At 43.5% G+C, this 16,509-nt stretch overlaps 1 protein-coding gene across 2 annotated transcripts in view; it reads left to right on the forward strand.

Annotated features, from left to right (window-relative positions):
- The window catches only part of wwtr1 (WW domain containing transcription regulator 1), a 38,224-nt gene that overhangs the window by 7,480 nt on the left and 14,235 nt on the right, over positions 1 to 16,509 (forward strand). For both annotated transcript variants that reach the window (XM_080722390.1, XM_080722391.1), the window contains exon 2: positions 15,005 to 15,147. In XM_080722390.1, the coding sequence (XP_080578516.1) occupies positions 15,005 to 15,147 (143 nt within the window). The remainder of the gene's footprint in view (positions 1 to 15,004; positions 15,148 to 16,509) is intronic.

A 16,509-nucleotide genomic window follows, 5' to 3' on the forward strand; every position in this document is an offset into this window, starting at 1 on the left:
TCCTCCTATCATAATCAAGTGGGGGCAGCCCTTAAAGTGCCAGTTCACCTCTGGGACAACCAGATCTTATTTTATTGTTGTTTGGGACAAGATCAACTTTTGTGTTCAATCTGTGTTTTGAGATATTTTAGTATTTCAGCATGAATGATGATGCATTTTGCATCATATGAGTCATCATGCTGCATCATATGATGCAAAATGCATCATCATTCATGCTGAAATAATAAAATATCTCAAAACACAGATTGAACACAAAAAATAACTCAGGATTGTGTTGATCGTGTCCCAAACAACAATAAAATAAGATCTGGTTGCCCCAGAGGTGAACTGGCCCTTTAAGGCCTGCCCCCACTAAACCATGATTGGAGGAAGGCTACAGGCCACAGGCCATGATCTTCCCGGAAGTCTTTAGTCTGTAGATCTGCTACTTCAACATTTTAATCCAGACCAGTATTGCATTTTTATGGACGATATTACTGATACCAATATGATTAATCGTGCATCCCTACTAGTAATTTCATTTATAAGTAAAAGAAAAATCTAAGAAATTGCATAAATTAGAAAACAAATGTCCAAAAAGTAGTGAAAATAGCAGAGCTTGTAGATCTGCTGTTTTCATGTGCAAACGTCTAATTTCTCTTCTCGAGCTAAAAACGTTGGGAACCACAGCTCCACTGGATATGGTTACCTCGCTGTTGGTGTGTGGTGGATGTGTGTGTGAATGGGTGAATGTAATGCACTCTCTGAAGCACTTTGGAGAAAGGCACTATATAAATGCACCATTTTCCATTTACCATTTTACGAGTATGAAACGGCCTTTAGGCATTCCAAATCTTTGTGGTCATTATGAGGTCCATTCTTCGTGTAGCTTAGTAGAGCAGTAGTTAAAGTTTGGCAATAACCACTGCAAGACAGCTGATGCGATGCAGATTTAGTGTTCACAACAGTGCTGGTACATGGTATGTGTCTTGGACAGTAGAGTTACAGAAACACTTTGACTCGGTGAAGGATTCAACTTGAGCCTTGGCTTTAAAGTGTGTGTGTGTGTGTGTGTGTGTGTGTGTGTGTGTGTGTGTGTGTGTGTGTGTGTGTGTGTGTGTGTGTGTGTGTGTGTGTGTGTGTGTGTGTGTGTGTGTGTGTGTGTGTGTGTGTGTGTGTGTGTGTGTGTGTGTGTGTGTGTGTGTGTGTGTGTGTGTGTGGGGGGTATTTACAGGAAGGCAGCTGTAACTTGTCAGCAGAGACAAGGAGACTAAAGACAGCCTCCTGCTGTACTACCTGCATACAGACAACCACACAATCTCAACAATGTCTTGAGTCCTTGGAGAGAGTGCGTGCGTGCGCGCGTGCATGCGTGTCTTGGAGGGTTTGTGTGTGTTATCAGTGTTTAGTCTTTTGAGTCCAGACAAACTACTGGATAGAAACGTCTTTCTATATTCTATTATATCATACATGGGCAACTGGTGGCCCCCACCTTCACTTAATGCAGCCTGCCGGTTAACACATTGAATGCCATAATTTTGCCTCAACTAATGTAGATTAGCTGCCAGGCTTTTTCATTATTGTGTTTACCAGATTTTCGGCGGTTCCGTGCGCGTGCACATTGTGTGCGCGAGGGTTCCAATTCACGCCTGCCGGAAGTATTTTCTTTCACGCGGAGAAGAAAAAATACAACCAGTATAGTATAAACGCCATAGAAAACAGACCGTTTTAACCAAACGCGCAATATGGGAAAAGAAGGCGAGATTTTATGCATTTCTCTGCAGCAAGGATGAACACGACTCAATGGGCGCCGGAAGTCGCCGGATGTATTATTCCGCGAGGCATCATGGGGAATTGAGTCCACTCGCTCACTCCCGGCCACGGCAGCGCGGGGGTTACCATGGTAACCAGTCAACACGTCAGGTAACGTCTTAACGGGGCCGTGGAACTTCACCGGGGGGAATCGTTAACACATGTGGGAACGTGTTAGGCACTCCAGTTGCCATTATTTATTTTGTCTAGTGCATTTGTATTTAAGTTCACATAAGTATAACTAAATGCATTTGAAATAAATACAAAAAATATATACTTTTCAGGATTCATATTCAAAAATATCAAAGTTGCCCACCCCTGGCCTATATCACAGGTGACACACCTATGTAAAAGTCCATATATGGGTATTCCCCAGAATCCCTTTTATGCCCATATGAAGATCCCTGATGTCATCGCTATATATCACTGGCCAGATGGCCAAGACATGGCTCATATCTGTGTGGCTGCTTCAGGTAGGGATATCCATGTATTGGCATAACATATATTGTATGTATATGGATACATATCCCACAACCTAATTAGAATCACCCCAAAAAATAGTGTGTATGCTGGTATGCTGGTTGGTCCATTGGTCCATCTGTAACTCCACGTTCAGCAGTTGCTCAATTGTCTAAAAAACATAATACAAAAATCAATAACGCATGTACCTTGCCCAACATCAACTTTATCACCTTCAGATGTGTCTCTACTTCTCATAATCCCCAAATGTTTAAAATATTTTCCCAAATTTTGGCCTGTAGGCGGCTGTCCTGTGATGCGATTTACATCACAAATGGGCGTCAACAAGCAGCGCACTCCCAGTCCCAACCACCAAGGGGCTGTAGGCTAGTTATTATTAATAAAGGATAAAATAAAATAAAAAATCCATATATGGGCATTCCCAGAAATAATATCCCTTTTATGCCCATATATGGAGATTTCTGATGTCATCTATCCCAGGCCCTAACTGGTCCAAGAGCCTGCTTTACTCTGATTTACACCATACCTTCCCCGAAAACGTTAATATTAAGTCCATATATGTATATTGATATATATTAATAAAGGATAAAATAAATAAAATGTCCATGTACAGTATGGGCATTCCCAGATGATGCCCTGTTAGGGTACCCCCTTATACCCATATATGGAGATTCCCAGGCATCAAACCTCGGCCCTAACTCGCCAAGGCCCTGCTTGGTTTACTAATTAACATACGTTTTATGCCCATATATGGAGATCCCTGTCCCAATGTCATCAATTTTAAGGACATATCTGGGAATGCCCATATGTGGTAATGCCCATATATGGGCATGTTTTACATTAACATTGTTGACTATCATGCAGGGGTCTCCATATATGGGTAACTGGTCCAATATACATCACTGGCCAGATGGCAAAGAATTGGCGCGACCTCAACCTTTCCTTTAGGGCGAGGTCGCATGTCGCCCTGGAGCGTCTTACTAGTTGTATGTATGTCACGGTTTGTTAGAGAAACAGGACGGTCGAGAAACGGAGCACTCGTCGTGCAGCACGGGGTGGAACGGAGCCGCTCGATTGTCCACGACATTGCAAGCGGCGCGCAGGCCAGCGGACCTTGGTCCTGCTCTTCGCCCCCGAGCACCGCAGGTGCGAGTGGCCGCAAAGAGCGGGCCAGGGCCGGCCGCGCGAGTTACGAAGCCGTGGTGAATGCAATCGTTCTATTTAAGCCCACGATAAACGCCCTGTCCAAGTGACTACAATGGAGCTAATGGCTAGGCTAGGCTAGGCTAGGCTAGTAAATAAAGAAAGAGTCGCAAACGAGTGACGTCAGCGCCTTCACTAGTGAATGGCTGTCGCATTATAACTATGGGCTGTCGTCGCCACCTGGTGGTGATTGGTGTGTGGTGAACGACAAAACAAGCGCTCTTACATAGAACGTCCTGAGTTACCCAAACATCCGGTAACATGTATACTCATAACATAGTAATAATGTGTCACATCTGCATTAGAAATATATTAGAATGATGAATGACATCTTTCCATCTCCATGGCTGAACCATCTGTAGTAATAACACAGTCTGCTTTGAACTGCATGTTGGTATTTTCCATAGTCTATACACACACACACACACACACACACACACACACACACACACACACACAGATGGTGTGGCGTGGCGGACAGGAAATGGAACTTATGGTTTCCTGTTTGTGAGCGAAGCCCGCAGGGCTCTGGGACAATAACAGTGGACCACTTCACAGAGGGGCTGTGTGTGTGTGTGCGCCTGTGTGCAGAGCAGGGACATGAACGATACAGTCTGCCACTTGTTATTCTCTGTTATAAATGATGAAGACTCCCACTATATTCTCCATTAGAAGGGAAGGCTGCAAACTCTGACATGATTTTACAATTCCGCCCAGCCCACCTTGATGAAACCTCAGCTACTGGTGCTAAAGGTGATCACAAAGCGGGCGCGGGTCGCTGTCAACATTTCTTGCTAATATTATTTTCCTTAATTTGTCAACTTAGTCAAAACATGCTGGGGCCCGGCCCAGTGCAAGCTGATGATTGCTGTTTGTTATTTCTTGTATACGGCATACGCATACACAAGAGTACAATTCTTTGGTTTTGGTTCCTCAACATTGTAGCGGCAAAAACAACGCTGATGAGGATGAAGGCTTAACTGCCAAAATGCATATAAGTAAAAAGGACCTCACTTATGAGTGATGTCATTATTAGTTAGTTGTAGTCTTAAGTTCTCATAGGGACCCATGAGAGATGGTCGGACTTTGGGCCCTGATCCACAGAAACTGGTATGGTTATAGAAGAGCTCACATTTTCAAGATTTCCCCTCTACCTCTTCTTCACTTTCTCCCGTTCTCTGCCTCTCTTTCTCTCTCTTTTGCTCTATTCATGGCTGTGGAATGTGTATGTGAGCAGCAGTTATGTGGGTGTATTGTTGTCGACAGCCGTGTGTGTGTTGGAAGTTGTGTGTGAGTTGGAGGTCGCATGTTGGAGGTTGTGTGTGTGTGTGCGTGTGTGTTTGGTGGAGGTTGTCTTTGTGAGTTGGAGGTCGCGTGTTTGAGGTGGTGTGTGTGTGTGTGTGTATTGGGGGTTGTGTGTGTGTGTGTGTGTGTGTGTGTGTTAATGTTGAAGGGGTGTTATTATGGCATTTCATTCAGAGGCAGACAGTCTAGAACTCTAGATGCTTGCCGCTGCTACAATCGAACGCTGTTACAGATGCACATATTGTATGCATATGTGTCTGCCTGCCTGCCTGCCTGCCTGCCTGCCTGCCTGCCTGCCTGCCTCCCAGCCTGTTTGTAGTTCCCGGCCTGTCATGTGTGATGTATGATCCATTTTGTGGTCTCATTGGCCATTTGATCTTTCCTCCTATTGGCCACTTGACAGTTTGACTGACAGCTTTGTCTGCCTCACACAGAGCGGAATGTGCTGTGTGTATGTGTGCATGTGCGCGTGCATGGGTGCGTTAAGTCATGCGGCGTGACAATGCATTCCTTAAATGACAGCCTTTTTAGATGTGAATGTGTGAAAGCAGTGATCAAACTTGTGGTTGGGAGGTCGAAGGCGGACTTCTGCATCGCGAAATCCCCTAGTGATAAATAATTTAACTTGGTCTTAAGCTCAAGTTAATACTTCATCGCACGGTGGTGCCGATTGCCAAAAAGAACAGATCTTCTGTAGATCAGTTCTTTTTAGCATCACGCTATGAAGTATAAATTAGGTATTACTGTGTGCCGTCTCTTCGTTGAGAGCACAGAGAAGGCTCTTATTAGCATAGTGTACAGTGGCAGATGTGAGGGTAGGTGAGACTGAGAGGTGGCTTGACATGTCATTGTTGTGTGTCCAAGCTCTGAGAATTGCATACTACGATATCTGAGACTTTTAACACTAAATTGAATTAAATTAAATGGAATTAGACTTCGTGAATTGAATTCTGCTACTCTGGCCACTAGTTATTTATCTCGTCAGGCAGAAGTAGGCTTAAATCAATATGAGAAATGTATGTTATATCGGACTTGGGCCAATCTGGTTCACATTATTCAACTAAAAGCTATTCTCAACAATGTCATCAAAGTGGCCTGATCAGATCACTACCAAAGAATGGCAGTGATTGAATAAGAATTGACATGTGTGAGAGAGAGAGAGAGCAAAGGAGGCAACTCACTACATTTTCCATGTTACCTTGACTACAGAGCTATGCCACTTTAACATTCCTTGACCACAGACCACCCTAGGCGCACACACACACACACACACACACACACACACACACACACACACACACACACACACACACACACACACACACACGTTAAAGTTGAGATGAAATGAGATATGCATTTATTTATTTGCAAAAAAAAAAATTTTTATGTGTTTTCCTCCTGTGAAAATAACGTATCTAGTGCTTATCTTGAACCAACCAATTTCAACCAATAATACCATGTCCCAAAAATCCACCCAAATCAGGACACACTGGCTTCATAATTTGCAGATAACAATGTTGTCAAAAATGTCCAATAGTATCCAATATTTTGGCCAAAGCGATCTATCGGTGTGGCTGTTCTAGTTTGAACAGCTGGACTAGAGGTAGAGGTGCTGAAACAGACCAAGCTAATAACCATGTTTCAGGCAATACTACTAGGGATGGGACGATAAGCGATATTATCATTTATTGTGATAAAAAACACTCACGATAATCGTATCGTGGAGTTTTAATTTATCGTGATATCGTCATCCGTCATGCACTGGGATCAATTCACCTTTATTTGCCAAGCTGTTTACTATTTAAACCCTCTATTGGTAAAAGGTACTCTTTTTCACTCTATCAAATGTCTTTGCCAAAAAACAGCCGATCTACAAGCTCACAACACGTTGCGTTGTGAGCTTCTAGATCTGCTATTTTTGAAGCGGTGAAAGCCGCTTCCAAGGAGTGGCTTTGTGTGTCCCATGTCCATATAATGTGGTTTCAGTCCAGAATGAACAGGTTTTATCAAAAACAAAATGTGTGTCCTATGTCCATATATGGTCATTTCAGTCCAGAATGAACAGGTTTTATCAAAAACAAAATGTGTGTCACCTCATGTTCATATATGGTCATTTCAGTCCAGAATGAACAGGTTGTATCTGTCCCGTACGTCCAGAATATGTGTGTAGTGTCCGTCCCGGTCTGATGATTGGATACTTTGAGGATTGGTCAAGCTTCACATGACAATTCGGCCCTCCAGATAAAAACATTCATTCAGAATAAAGAATGTATCTATGTGTTCCAGAGAGCTCTGGAACACATAGAATAAAAGTTCACCGCCTCACTTCGAACCGAGGTTTGATTTTTTGGCAAATGTTCTGCCCCAGGATAATGGATCTTGAATTTCGCGATAATATTGTAAATCGCGATTTATTTTGTCACAATAATCGTGATATGACATTTTCATATCGTCCCATCCCTAAATACTTACTACACACACCATCTGTTGTTCTCTTGCTTTGCTATCATGCTTTGTATCCTCAATAATAAATAATAATCAGTGATATAAAATTATCAGCAATCGTGGAATGTAACCAAGTACATTTACTCAAGTACTCTACTTAAGTACATCTTTGAGGTACTTTTACTTTACTTGAGTATGTTCATTTTTTCAGTGCTCCACTACATCTCAGATGCAAATAGGTAATCAGAGAAACTCTTTCACCACTGACAATCAGTAATGGTCTGTTTTTCAAGTCACTCACCCTCTGCCTGAGCAAATGGTGCTATGTTATCAGTTTGGTGTAGCACACATAGGGATGGGACAATATGAAAATTTCATATCACGATTATTGTGACAAAAGAAATCACGTTTTACGATATTATCGCGATAATCTAAATCCATTATCATGGGGCGGAACATTTGCCAAAAAATAGCAGATCTACAAGCTCACAATGCGTCGCTTTGTCAAAGAAATTTGGCAGAGTGAAAAAAGACTATCAAGTACCGGTATGTATATTATAAGTACCTTTTACCAATTATGGAGGGTTTAAGTGGTACTGGATACGCGGATCAGCAAATAAAAGGTGAATTGATCCCAGTGCATGACGGAGGACGATATCACGATAAATCGTGTGTGTGTTTTTATCACGATAAACGACTATATCGCTTATCGTCCTCACTGACTGCAACCTGCTTCATTTCCATCTGCTTGTGAATCTCTGAAACCTTCCTGAACCTGAACCTTCAGTATGAACTTCCCTATTCTGGGGGGAACATTTGGCAGAAATATTGAATCTACAGGCTCACACAATGTGGGGCTTTGTGAACTTGTGGATCAGCTATTTTCTACAAAAAGATTTGGTGTAAAGTGGTTGGGTGGGTGGGTGGTAGGGGGGGACTGACCTAGTATTGGCCCCTGGGGACTCTGCTCAACAAAGTATATAGGGGTTAAGTGGTCAACACACTTACAACAACACTTTCTGTAGCTTATTGGTAGCACCCTGGTAACACATCAACATTCTGTTTAGCCTGCCTAACTGCTATAGCACCATTCAGAATGAAATTGTTAGACCTACCAACCAATGGATCATGACTTGATTTGGTAAAAAAAAAAAAAAAAAAAGAATAAAAAAAAAAAAGTAGGTTGAAGTGGCTTATTGTTGGTATCGGCCAAGAACATCTAACCCCTTTCAATGCGCTAAGGTGGAGGGCAGGCAACACCTACCATCAGCCACCAGAACTTACTGCATGTCTCTTAAGGCATGTTTTCATTGCAGTCCCGGAATCTTTCCTGCAAAATAATTAGCATAATGATTTGCTGTTTTGTATGTTTTGTTTTTTGGGTGGTAAACCATTGTGGCGGCATGAAAGACCAGTTGCCAGACTTTGCGAGAAAAATAAGCAACCAGGTGTACGAAAATAAGACCCAAAAAGTGATATTATCTAGGCCACACAAGCTTTAAAACTATATGCATCGCCACATCAGCTACTTGAAAATTACCAATCTACAAGCTCACAACAAATAAAATGCAACCAGCAACAATCAATGTATACCAGTAAGACTCCCTAATCGGGAGATAAGCGACCGTTGGTCGCTTATCTCCACAAATATCACAACCTCCACCTCTCACGTCATACGGGTAGCCATAGTTACACCTGGAATGTTGAATCTCCATATATGGAGATAACCTACGCATCACACAAAGTCTGACCTCACCAGCCCATACTTGGGCATGGACGACTTATATCTCCATATACGGAGATGGCCATATATGGAGATACGATGACATCACAGAGTCCACAGCTGATGATGTGGCGTGATGTCATACAATACACAAACAAGCCCTATATAAAGGGGCAATTCTCACCAGGGAAGAGAGCATTGCCTGGAATGTTGAATCTCCATATATGGAGATAACCTACGCATCACACAAAGTCTGACCTCACCAGCCCATACTTGGGCATGGACGACTTATATCTCCATATACGGAGATGGCCATATATGGAGTTACGATGACATCACAGAGTCCACAGCTGATGATGTGGCGTGATGTCATACAATAAACAAACAAGCCCTATATACTGATGCGATACGATGACATCACAGAGTCCACAGCTGATGATGTGGCGTGATGTCATACAATAAACAAACAAGCCCTATATACTGATGCGGAGATATGAGCAGGGCAAAGGTGTGACGTGTGACGTGTGACCGACCGACCGACCGACCGACGGACGGACGGACGGACGGACGGACGGACGGCCGGTGGAGGTTTTCATAGTAAACTGCTCCCTGACGGTCGCAACAAGCAACTTTACCGAAATCAAGCCCAGAGTCTCTTATAATTAGCAGACATGGCAACGGCACCACACTGACCGCTTGCTGCTCGTCACTTCGATTCGTTGTCAGCCTCTTTACTCTCTCTCACCCTGAAGCCTGAACCCTACAAATGGTCCTGGATTTAACAAGTTACAAGCCGTTTTCACTGCAGGGAAATTTGTGGTCTCCCGGTACTTTGAGCAAAAATTACTAGGTATTTTGCCGTAACATTTCGGACGCCAAAACCTCCGGCACACAAAATAAGTGGCCGTTTTCACATGAACCCTGAATTTCAAAATTGCCGTAATTTTTGAAAAAACTTCCAGGAGTTTAACTCTGTGAAAACGGGGCATAAGTTACCCAAGCCATACTACGCATACGCTGACCGGGATCGAACCCAGAACCTTGTGGATCTAGATAGATGGATTAGGAGCCATTTCAGCACTTTATATTAAACAATTGACAGTAGGATTTAGTTGACAGTATTTCTCCTAGTGTTTTGACCAGTCCATCTTCATGTGTGATATTTTGCGTTTGTAGTAGTGATGTGTCGTTCATGAGTGATTCGTTCATAAGAATCGAAACATTAGCATGACTCGTGAACGATTTGTTCAAATCCCTGAAATGGGTCGTTCACACTTTCGTTCACACCCCCGCCCCTCCCCCTAATAGCCCAACGAATCATTTGAACGAATCTTTTGAACGGATCATTACCGTGAACGTGAACGAAATGATCCGTTCACTAAAATTAACGGGATTGCCCATCACTAGTTTGTAGAGAAATCAAATCATATTATCCATGATGTTGGTTGGAGGTCTCACTCCCGCCACTCCCAAAGGGTGGGTGTGGGTGTGTGTGTGTGTGTGTGTGTGTGTGTGTGTGTGTGTGTGTGTGTGTGTGTGTGTGTGTGTGTGTGTGTGTGTGTGTGTGTGTGTGTGTGTGTGTGTGTGTGTGTGTGTGTGTGTGTGTGTGTGTGTGTGTGTGTGTGTGTGTGTGTGTGTGTGTGTGTGTGTGTGTGTGTGTGTGTGTGGTGGGGGTGGAAACCACAGCAGCTGTTGCCAAGACGTCTAACTATAGCTCTGCGACACACACTAGCAGTTGTTCTAGCTGGTAACCAGAGGAGCCACCCATAATGCTTTGCGGGTGTCACAGTGACTGTGGACACTAGCCATAGTCCAACAGTATCATCATAGCTTGCACTGAACTTGCTCTCAAATTCATTCTGTCATATACAGTAATCATTTTTGTTTTGGATTAAATGGGCCACAGCTTTAACTCTACAGCCAGAAAATTCACTTTGAAACATGCTTCACGCTAAAGGGCCAGTGGTTCTCAAAAGTTTAGAATTTAAAGGACCCCAGTTTGAGAGAGTGCACCATTTGGTTCCATTTCTACAGTCTCAGAGTTACAGACCTGTAAGGGTCCATTTGTTTCCTAACAATGAATCATTTAGCAGAGGACCCCCTGGAACCCCCTCAAGGACCCCCAGGGGTCCCTGACCCAAACTGTACAAGACCCATCTCTAAGATACAGAGCAAGTAGACAGACATGCCATGGTACCATCGTATAAGCATTACATTAGTGAGGTGAGGTCAATGGAAAACTACACACACACACACACACACACACACACACACACACACACACACACACACACACACACACACACACACACACCATCGAATGCAGTCTTCACTTTCAATCCATTTACAGTATGTCCTTCAACCAGAGTCAAAAGGCTGGAAAATCAAATACCAAGTTCCATAATTAAAGTAGGATGCATCCAAGAGATGGTGAGAGAGGTGTATTGTTGGCATCACATGCAAATGGTGCGTCTGCTGGGGGGGGAGTACACGCTAGACGAGAGAGATATGGGGGAATTCCCCCTGTAACTGTATCTGGATGCTGTGAATGAATCTCTGTAGGCTACTAACCACTCCCATTTCTCTTCCTTTCTTTTTCTCTGGGAATTTAACCACTTGAACCCGAGCGTCCCTGTTCTTGGCTGCTAGTAATAATAGGTGAACATTATGTAAAAAGAAATTGCCAAACATTTGGCGGAAATAGCAGATCTTCTGATACACGATTTGTATCGGAGGGAAAGAGGAGAGGGCCATGGATAGATCCCCGGGGGACCTCAGTCAACAAAGTATATAGAGCAGGGGTCCTCAACGTTTTCAGGCCATGGACCCCTTAGTTGAGAGAGATGAAGCAGGGACCCCCACTACCTGTTCATAGATTCCATATAGTTTAATTGTTTGACAGCACAATCATCAGTGTATTTTGGATTTATGTCAATTTGTGTTTTCAGATATTTAACCACTTGAACCGTCAATACTTAATAAACTTGACCTTTCACTCTGTACTTGGTCTGCTCTTTTAGATCTGCTATTTTTGTCTAAAGTTCTCAGAATATGGTTAATATAAAAAAGGAGATTTTTTTTTACATCATTCAAAGATGTGGAGGACCCCCTGTAGTAACTCTTGAGGACCCCCTAGGGGTCCCGACGCCCCTGTTGAAGATCCCTGGTATATAGAGTTTAAAGTGGTTAAGGATGAAATGAGCCACTGATGGACTGGTCTGGTATCAGGGATAAAAGGATTGTCATGGATTTTCACTGACCACTGGTTAGGGGCCACTGTAGAGGAGACGGAGACAGGATAGAGAAGAGAAGATCAGAGGAGCGGAAGATAATTGGAGAGCGGAAAGAGAGACACAGCATCTGTGTGTTTATTTAAAGTCACTGTAACTTATGGGGTTATGTGTGTGTGTGTGTGTGTGTGTGTGTGTGTGTGTGTGTGTACAGGGGCGTCACAAGGGGTAGGAAACTGGGACTGAGTTACTAGGGCCCAAGGTGGTGGAGGGGGCCTTAATTATTTTTATACTTTAGCCATTGAAAAATAGCAGATATACAAGCTCACAGCGCGGCACCGAGTGCCGCGCTGCGAGCTTGTAGATCTGCTATTTTTGAAAAGTCGTGAAAATGTGTGCAAATCTTTGAATATATGTATTTTTAAGCGAACATTTGTAACTCAAATTTTGCTTCTGGGGGGTCCCTGGAACTAAATCTTTTGAGATGCGGGTCCGTGGCCAAATACATACCATTTTGGGGGTCCTTCACATGAAAAGGTTTGAGCTCCACTGACATCGAAACATAGGTTTTTGGAGCGGTGAAAGCGCTCCCAATAGACAGGTATGTCCGTGGGTATGTGGGTGGCTGGCTGGCTGGCCGTGTCTGTCCGTCCGTCCGTAGCCTGGCAATACCTTGTAGGGATGTCACCGAATAATCGATTTTCGAATATTCGTTCCATTAATCAATATTCGATTTTAATATTTCATAATCGAAAATCGAAAAAATATTAATATTTTTTTTTTTCGTTTTTTTTTTTTTTTTTTTAAATACTATTTTTTGGCTTAGTTAGTTAGTTTAAACCAAAATATAGAATATAGGCTAACAATAGTATTAATGATAATAGTAAATGGCCATTGATTTATTATTCACACCAGCACCAACTGTAAACTGTGTAGAGTGAAGGAGCACAGCAGAGTGGCAGCTGCCTGCTACACACTCTCCTCCCCCCCTGTCTCAGACACAGGTGTGATTGATTCAGGCTTGATTGTTTGGTACTTGGTGGCCATCATCAAAGAAAAGGGAAAACAGCGCCCTCTGTATTGTAAAGCATCACAAAATCTGTTCTTGAGAGATTAGGTGAACAGTACACTGGCACACTAAAAAGAAAGATGAAGAGTAGTAGTTAGGCTACCAATTACCTGAAGAGCCATGTTGTACATATGTAAATGTGCATTGAAATCCAGAAGAAAAAAAAGTTTTTTTTTTTTTTTAATAAAAAAAAAATAATAATAATTAATTATCGATTTTCGAATAATATTCGAATATTGCTATAGAATAATCGATTTTGATAAAGGTCCATTTTTGACATCCCTAATACCTTGAGTGGCCACACACAACACACTAGTTAAAGGAGGGGCGCTGTTTTGTGCAGGCCAGGCACACTCACCACTCACTCACTCACTCTCTCACACACACACACACACACACACACACAGGGTATAGCTGCTCAGATTCACCGCTCCACTTCGAACCGAGGTTTGATTTTCAAAAAACCTTAGAAGGATTTGAAATGATTTTTCAAAAATAGCAGATCTACAAGCTCGCAGCGCGGCACTCGGTGCCGCGCTGTGAGCTTGTATATCTGCTATTTTTCAATATTTAAAGCACAGGGGCGAGGGGCCCCACATTGAATCCTTGTACCCGCGGCCCAGCATTTGGTGCCACACACCCCTGTGTGTGTATCAGCGTGTGTGTGCCTGTGTAAGATAATGATAGATTGCATTGGGCTTGGTGTGATTCACCTCTACACCTCTTAGTTCCTGCTGCTAGGATTTATCTTCCTGTTAAACTCTGAGACAACATACCAGAGGTTTCCTTTTTTTATGGACCACCCAAAAGAACATGACACATATTCCATCTCATCTCAAAGAAAATATTTAGGCAATTCTCCTTGAATGTTTTCTTTATCACCTTGCGTAGGGCATATGAAAGTTTTCAAATGGACATCATGTTGGCTCCAAAAAGATACGTGCCTTGCCAGGATTATTACAAGATAGCTAGCTAGCTTTTTGAGCGGTGGTCACACCGTCTCCATAGCGTGGCCGTGTGTGTATCCGTGTGTGTCTGTCTGTCTGTCTGTCTGTCTGTCTGTAGCCTGAGGTGTATGTAGCCTCAGTACCTCTGGGTGACCAGAGAGGTGCTGTTGAGTCTAGCTTACCCTGAGCATCAACTGCAACCAGTTGGGGCCTGAGTGAGCAAGTATGGCTCACACTCTCTCTCTCTCTCACGCACACGCGCACACCCCCCCCCCCCCCCCCCCACACACACACACACTCCAGCTGGGTGAGCAACGCACACACACACACACACACACACACCTCTGTGAGCAACACACACACACACACACACACACACACACACACACACACACACACACACACATGCACGCACACACACCCCCACCCCCACACACGTGCAGGCACCACCGCTCACTTCAAACTTGGGTTTGATTTTTCTTAAAAGCGGCGTGTGTTTCTTAAAAGCTGTGTGAGTGTGTGAGTGTGTGCGTGCGACGTGCGTGCATGCGCGCATGTTTCTTAAAAGCTGTTTGTGCATGCTAGTCCTTTACCCCGTATCTACGTTATCCCCGCATCTTTACCATTTAGATATAATACGTAGGTGAGATCAGTTAGGGCACACAGCTTTTCAATATCTCATGCCATATGATTTGGGGTTTTCTGTATACTATGACTGTCTTTAATTTCTACTAGATGAGCTGAATGAATAATTGAATATACATTCCTCTCTTCTCATACTCTATCTGCATCTCTCTATCTCTCTCTCTAGTCACATAGAGAAGATAACAACGTGGGTCGACCCCCGGAAGTCCTTGGCACCCAATATGGCGGCGATGTCCCTGCACCACAACCCTCCAAACCACCCGCACTCCCAGCCACAGCGCAGCATGGCTCTGTCTCAGCCTAACCTGGGTAAGTACACAAATACATTACAGCAGGGGTCTTCAACGTTTTCAGGCCAAGGACCCCTTAGTTGAGAGAGAGCAGGGACCCCCAGAACCTGTTCATAGATTCCATACAGTTTCATTGTTTGACAGCACAATCATCAGTGTATTTTGGATTCATGTCAATTTGTGTTTTCAGATATTTAACCACTTGAACCGTCAATACTTAATAAACTTGACCTTTCACTCTGTACTTAGTCTGCTCTTTTTCCCCTCTACACCAAAGCTCTTTGCCAAAAATAGCTGATCTACAAGCTCACAACGCCTCACAACACAACGCTTCGCAGCGCGAGGCGTTGTGAGCTTGTCGATCTGCTATTGTTGGCTAAAGTTCTCAGAATATGTGCGCTAGGGTTCAAGTGGTTAATATATAAAAGGAGAAAAAGATTTGGAGGACCCCCTGTAGTATCTCTGAGGACCCCCTAGGGGTCCCGGACCCCCTGTTGAAGACCTCTGCATTACAGCAAAGGTTCTCAACCTTTTCAGGCTGCGACCCCCAAAATAATTATTCAACGTACAAAAATGTTTGTACAAATAAATTCTCCTTCACAGGGTGTGTAAATTATGTTTTTGAGTGAACTACTGCTTTTACTCATGGCTAGTATTTTCACTTCAACTGCAAAAGTGTCCACAGTTTTGCTATGCAATCTTTTGTTATGCTCTGCTATGGAGCGCAAGAATGAACTCATGGCGGTTTGGAGGTCACTTTCTACCATGATTTTCCCAGATGGGGGGGTGTGTGTGTGTGTGTCTTGCCATTGTGGTGTCTTAACTTTTTAAAGGTGTATTACAGAATGCCAGCTGTGTTCATCAAACATTGCAGGTCAGAGCTTAAAACATCACCATCCTAGATCTGTGCAAAATGGGCAGTGGTGTGGTGACCCTCTTTAACACGTATTACATCACTGACAGACTGACTGGTTGTCTGACTGACCGACTTTTACTTACTGACTGACTGGCTCTCTTGGAAAAGTAGTACTTTTGGTGTGAATGGCTGTATGTGTGTGTGTCTGTCTGTGTCTGTCTGGCTGACTATCTGACTGCTCGTCCAGGGGACTTACCGGCTGGTTGGGAGCAGGCGGTCAGCCCTCAGGGAGAGACCTACTACATTGACCACAAAACACACTCCACTTCCTGGCTCCACCCAAAACTCTGTAAGTAACCAATCCCTGAGAGCACCCCTGCCCCCACCAAACAATCAACCAATCACTGGTCCGCAAAGCTCCACCCAATTGCCCCCCCTGCATCCTTGGAGGAAAAGTGAGAAAGGGATAATTTTATCCCAGGAATTGGTTAACCCCATGCAAATAAATAGATACAAATAGAGTTT

This window comes from Nannobrachium achirus (assembly GCF_963921795.1).
Source record: "Nannobrachium achirus genome assembly, chromosome: 1".
NCBI lineage: Eukaryota > Metazoa > Chordata > Actinopteri > Myctophiformes > Myctophidae > Nannobrachium > Nannobrachium achirus.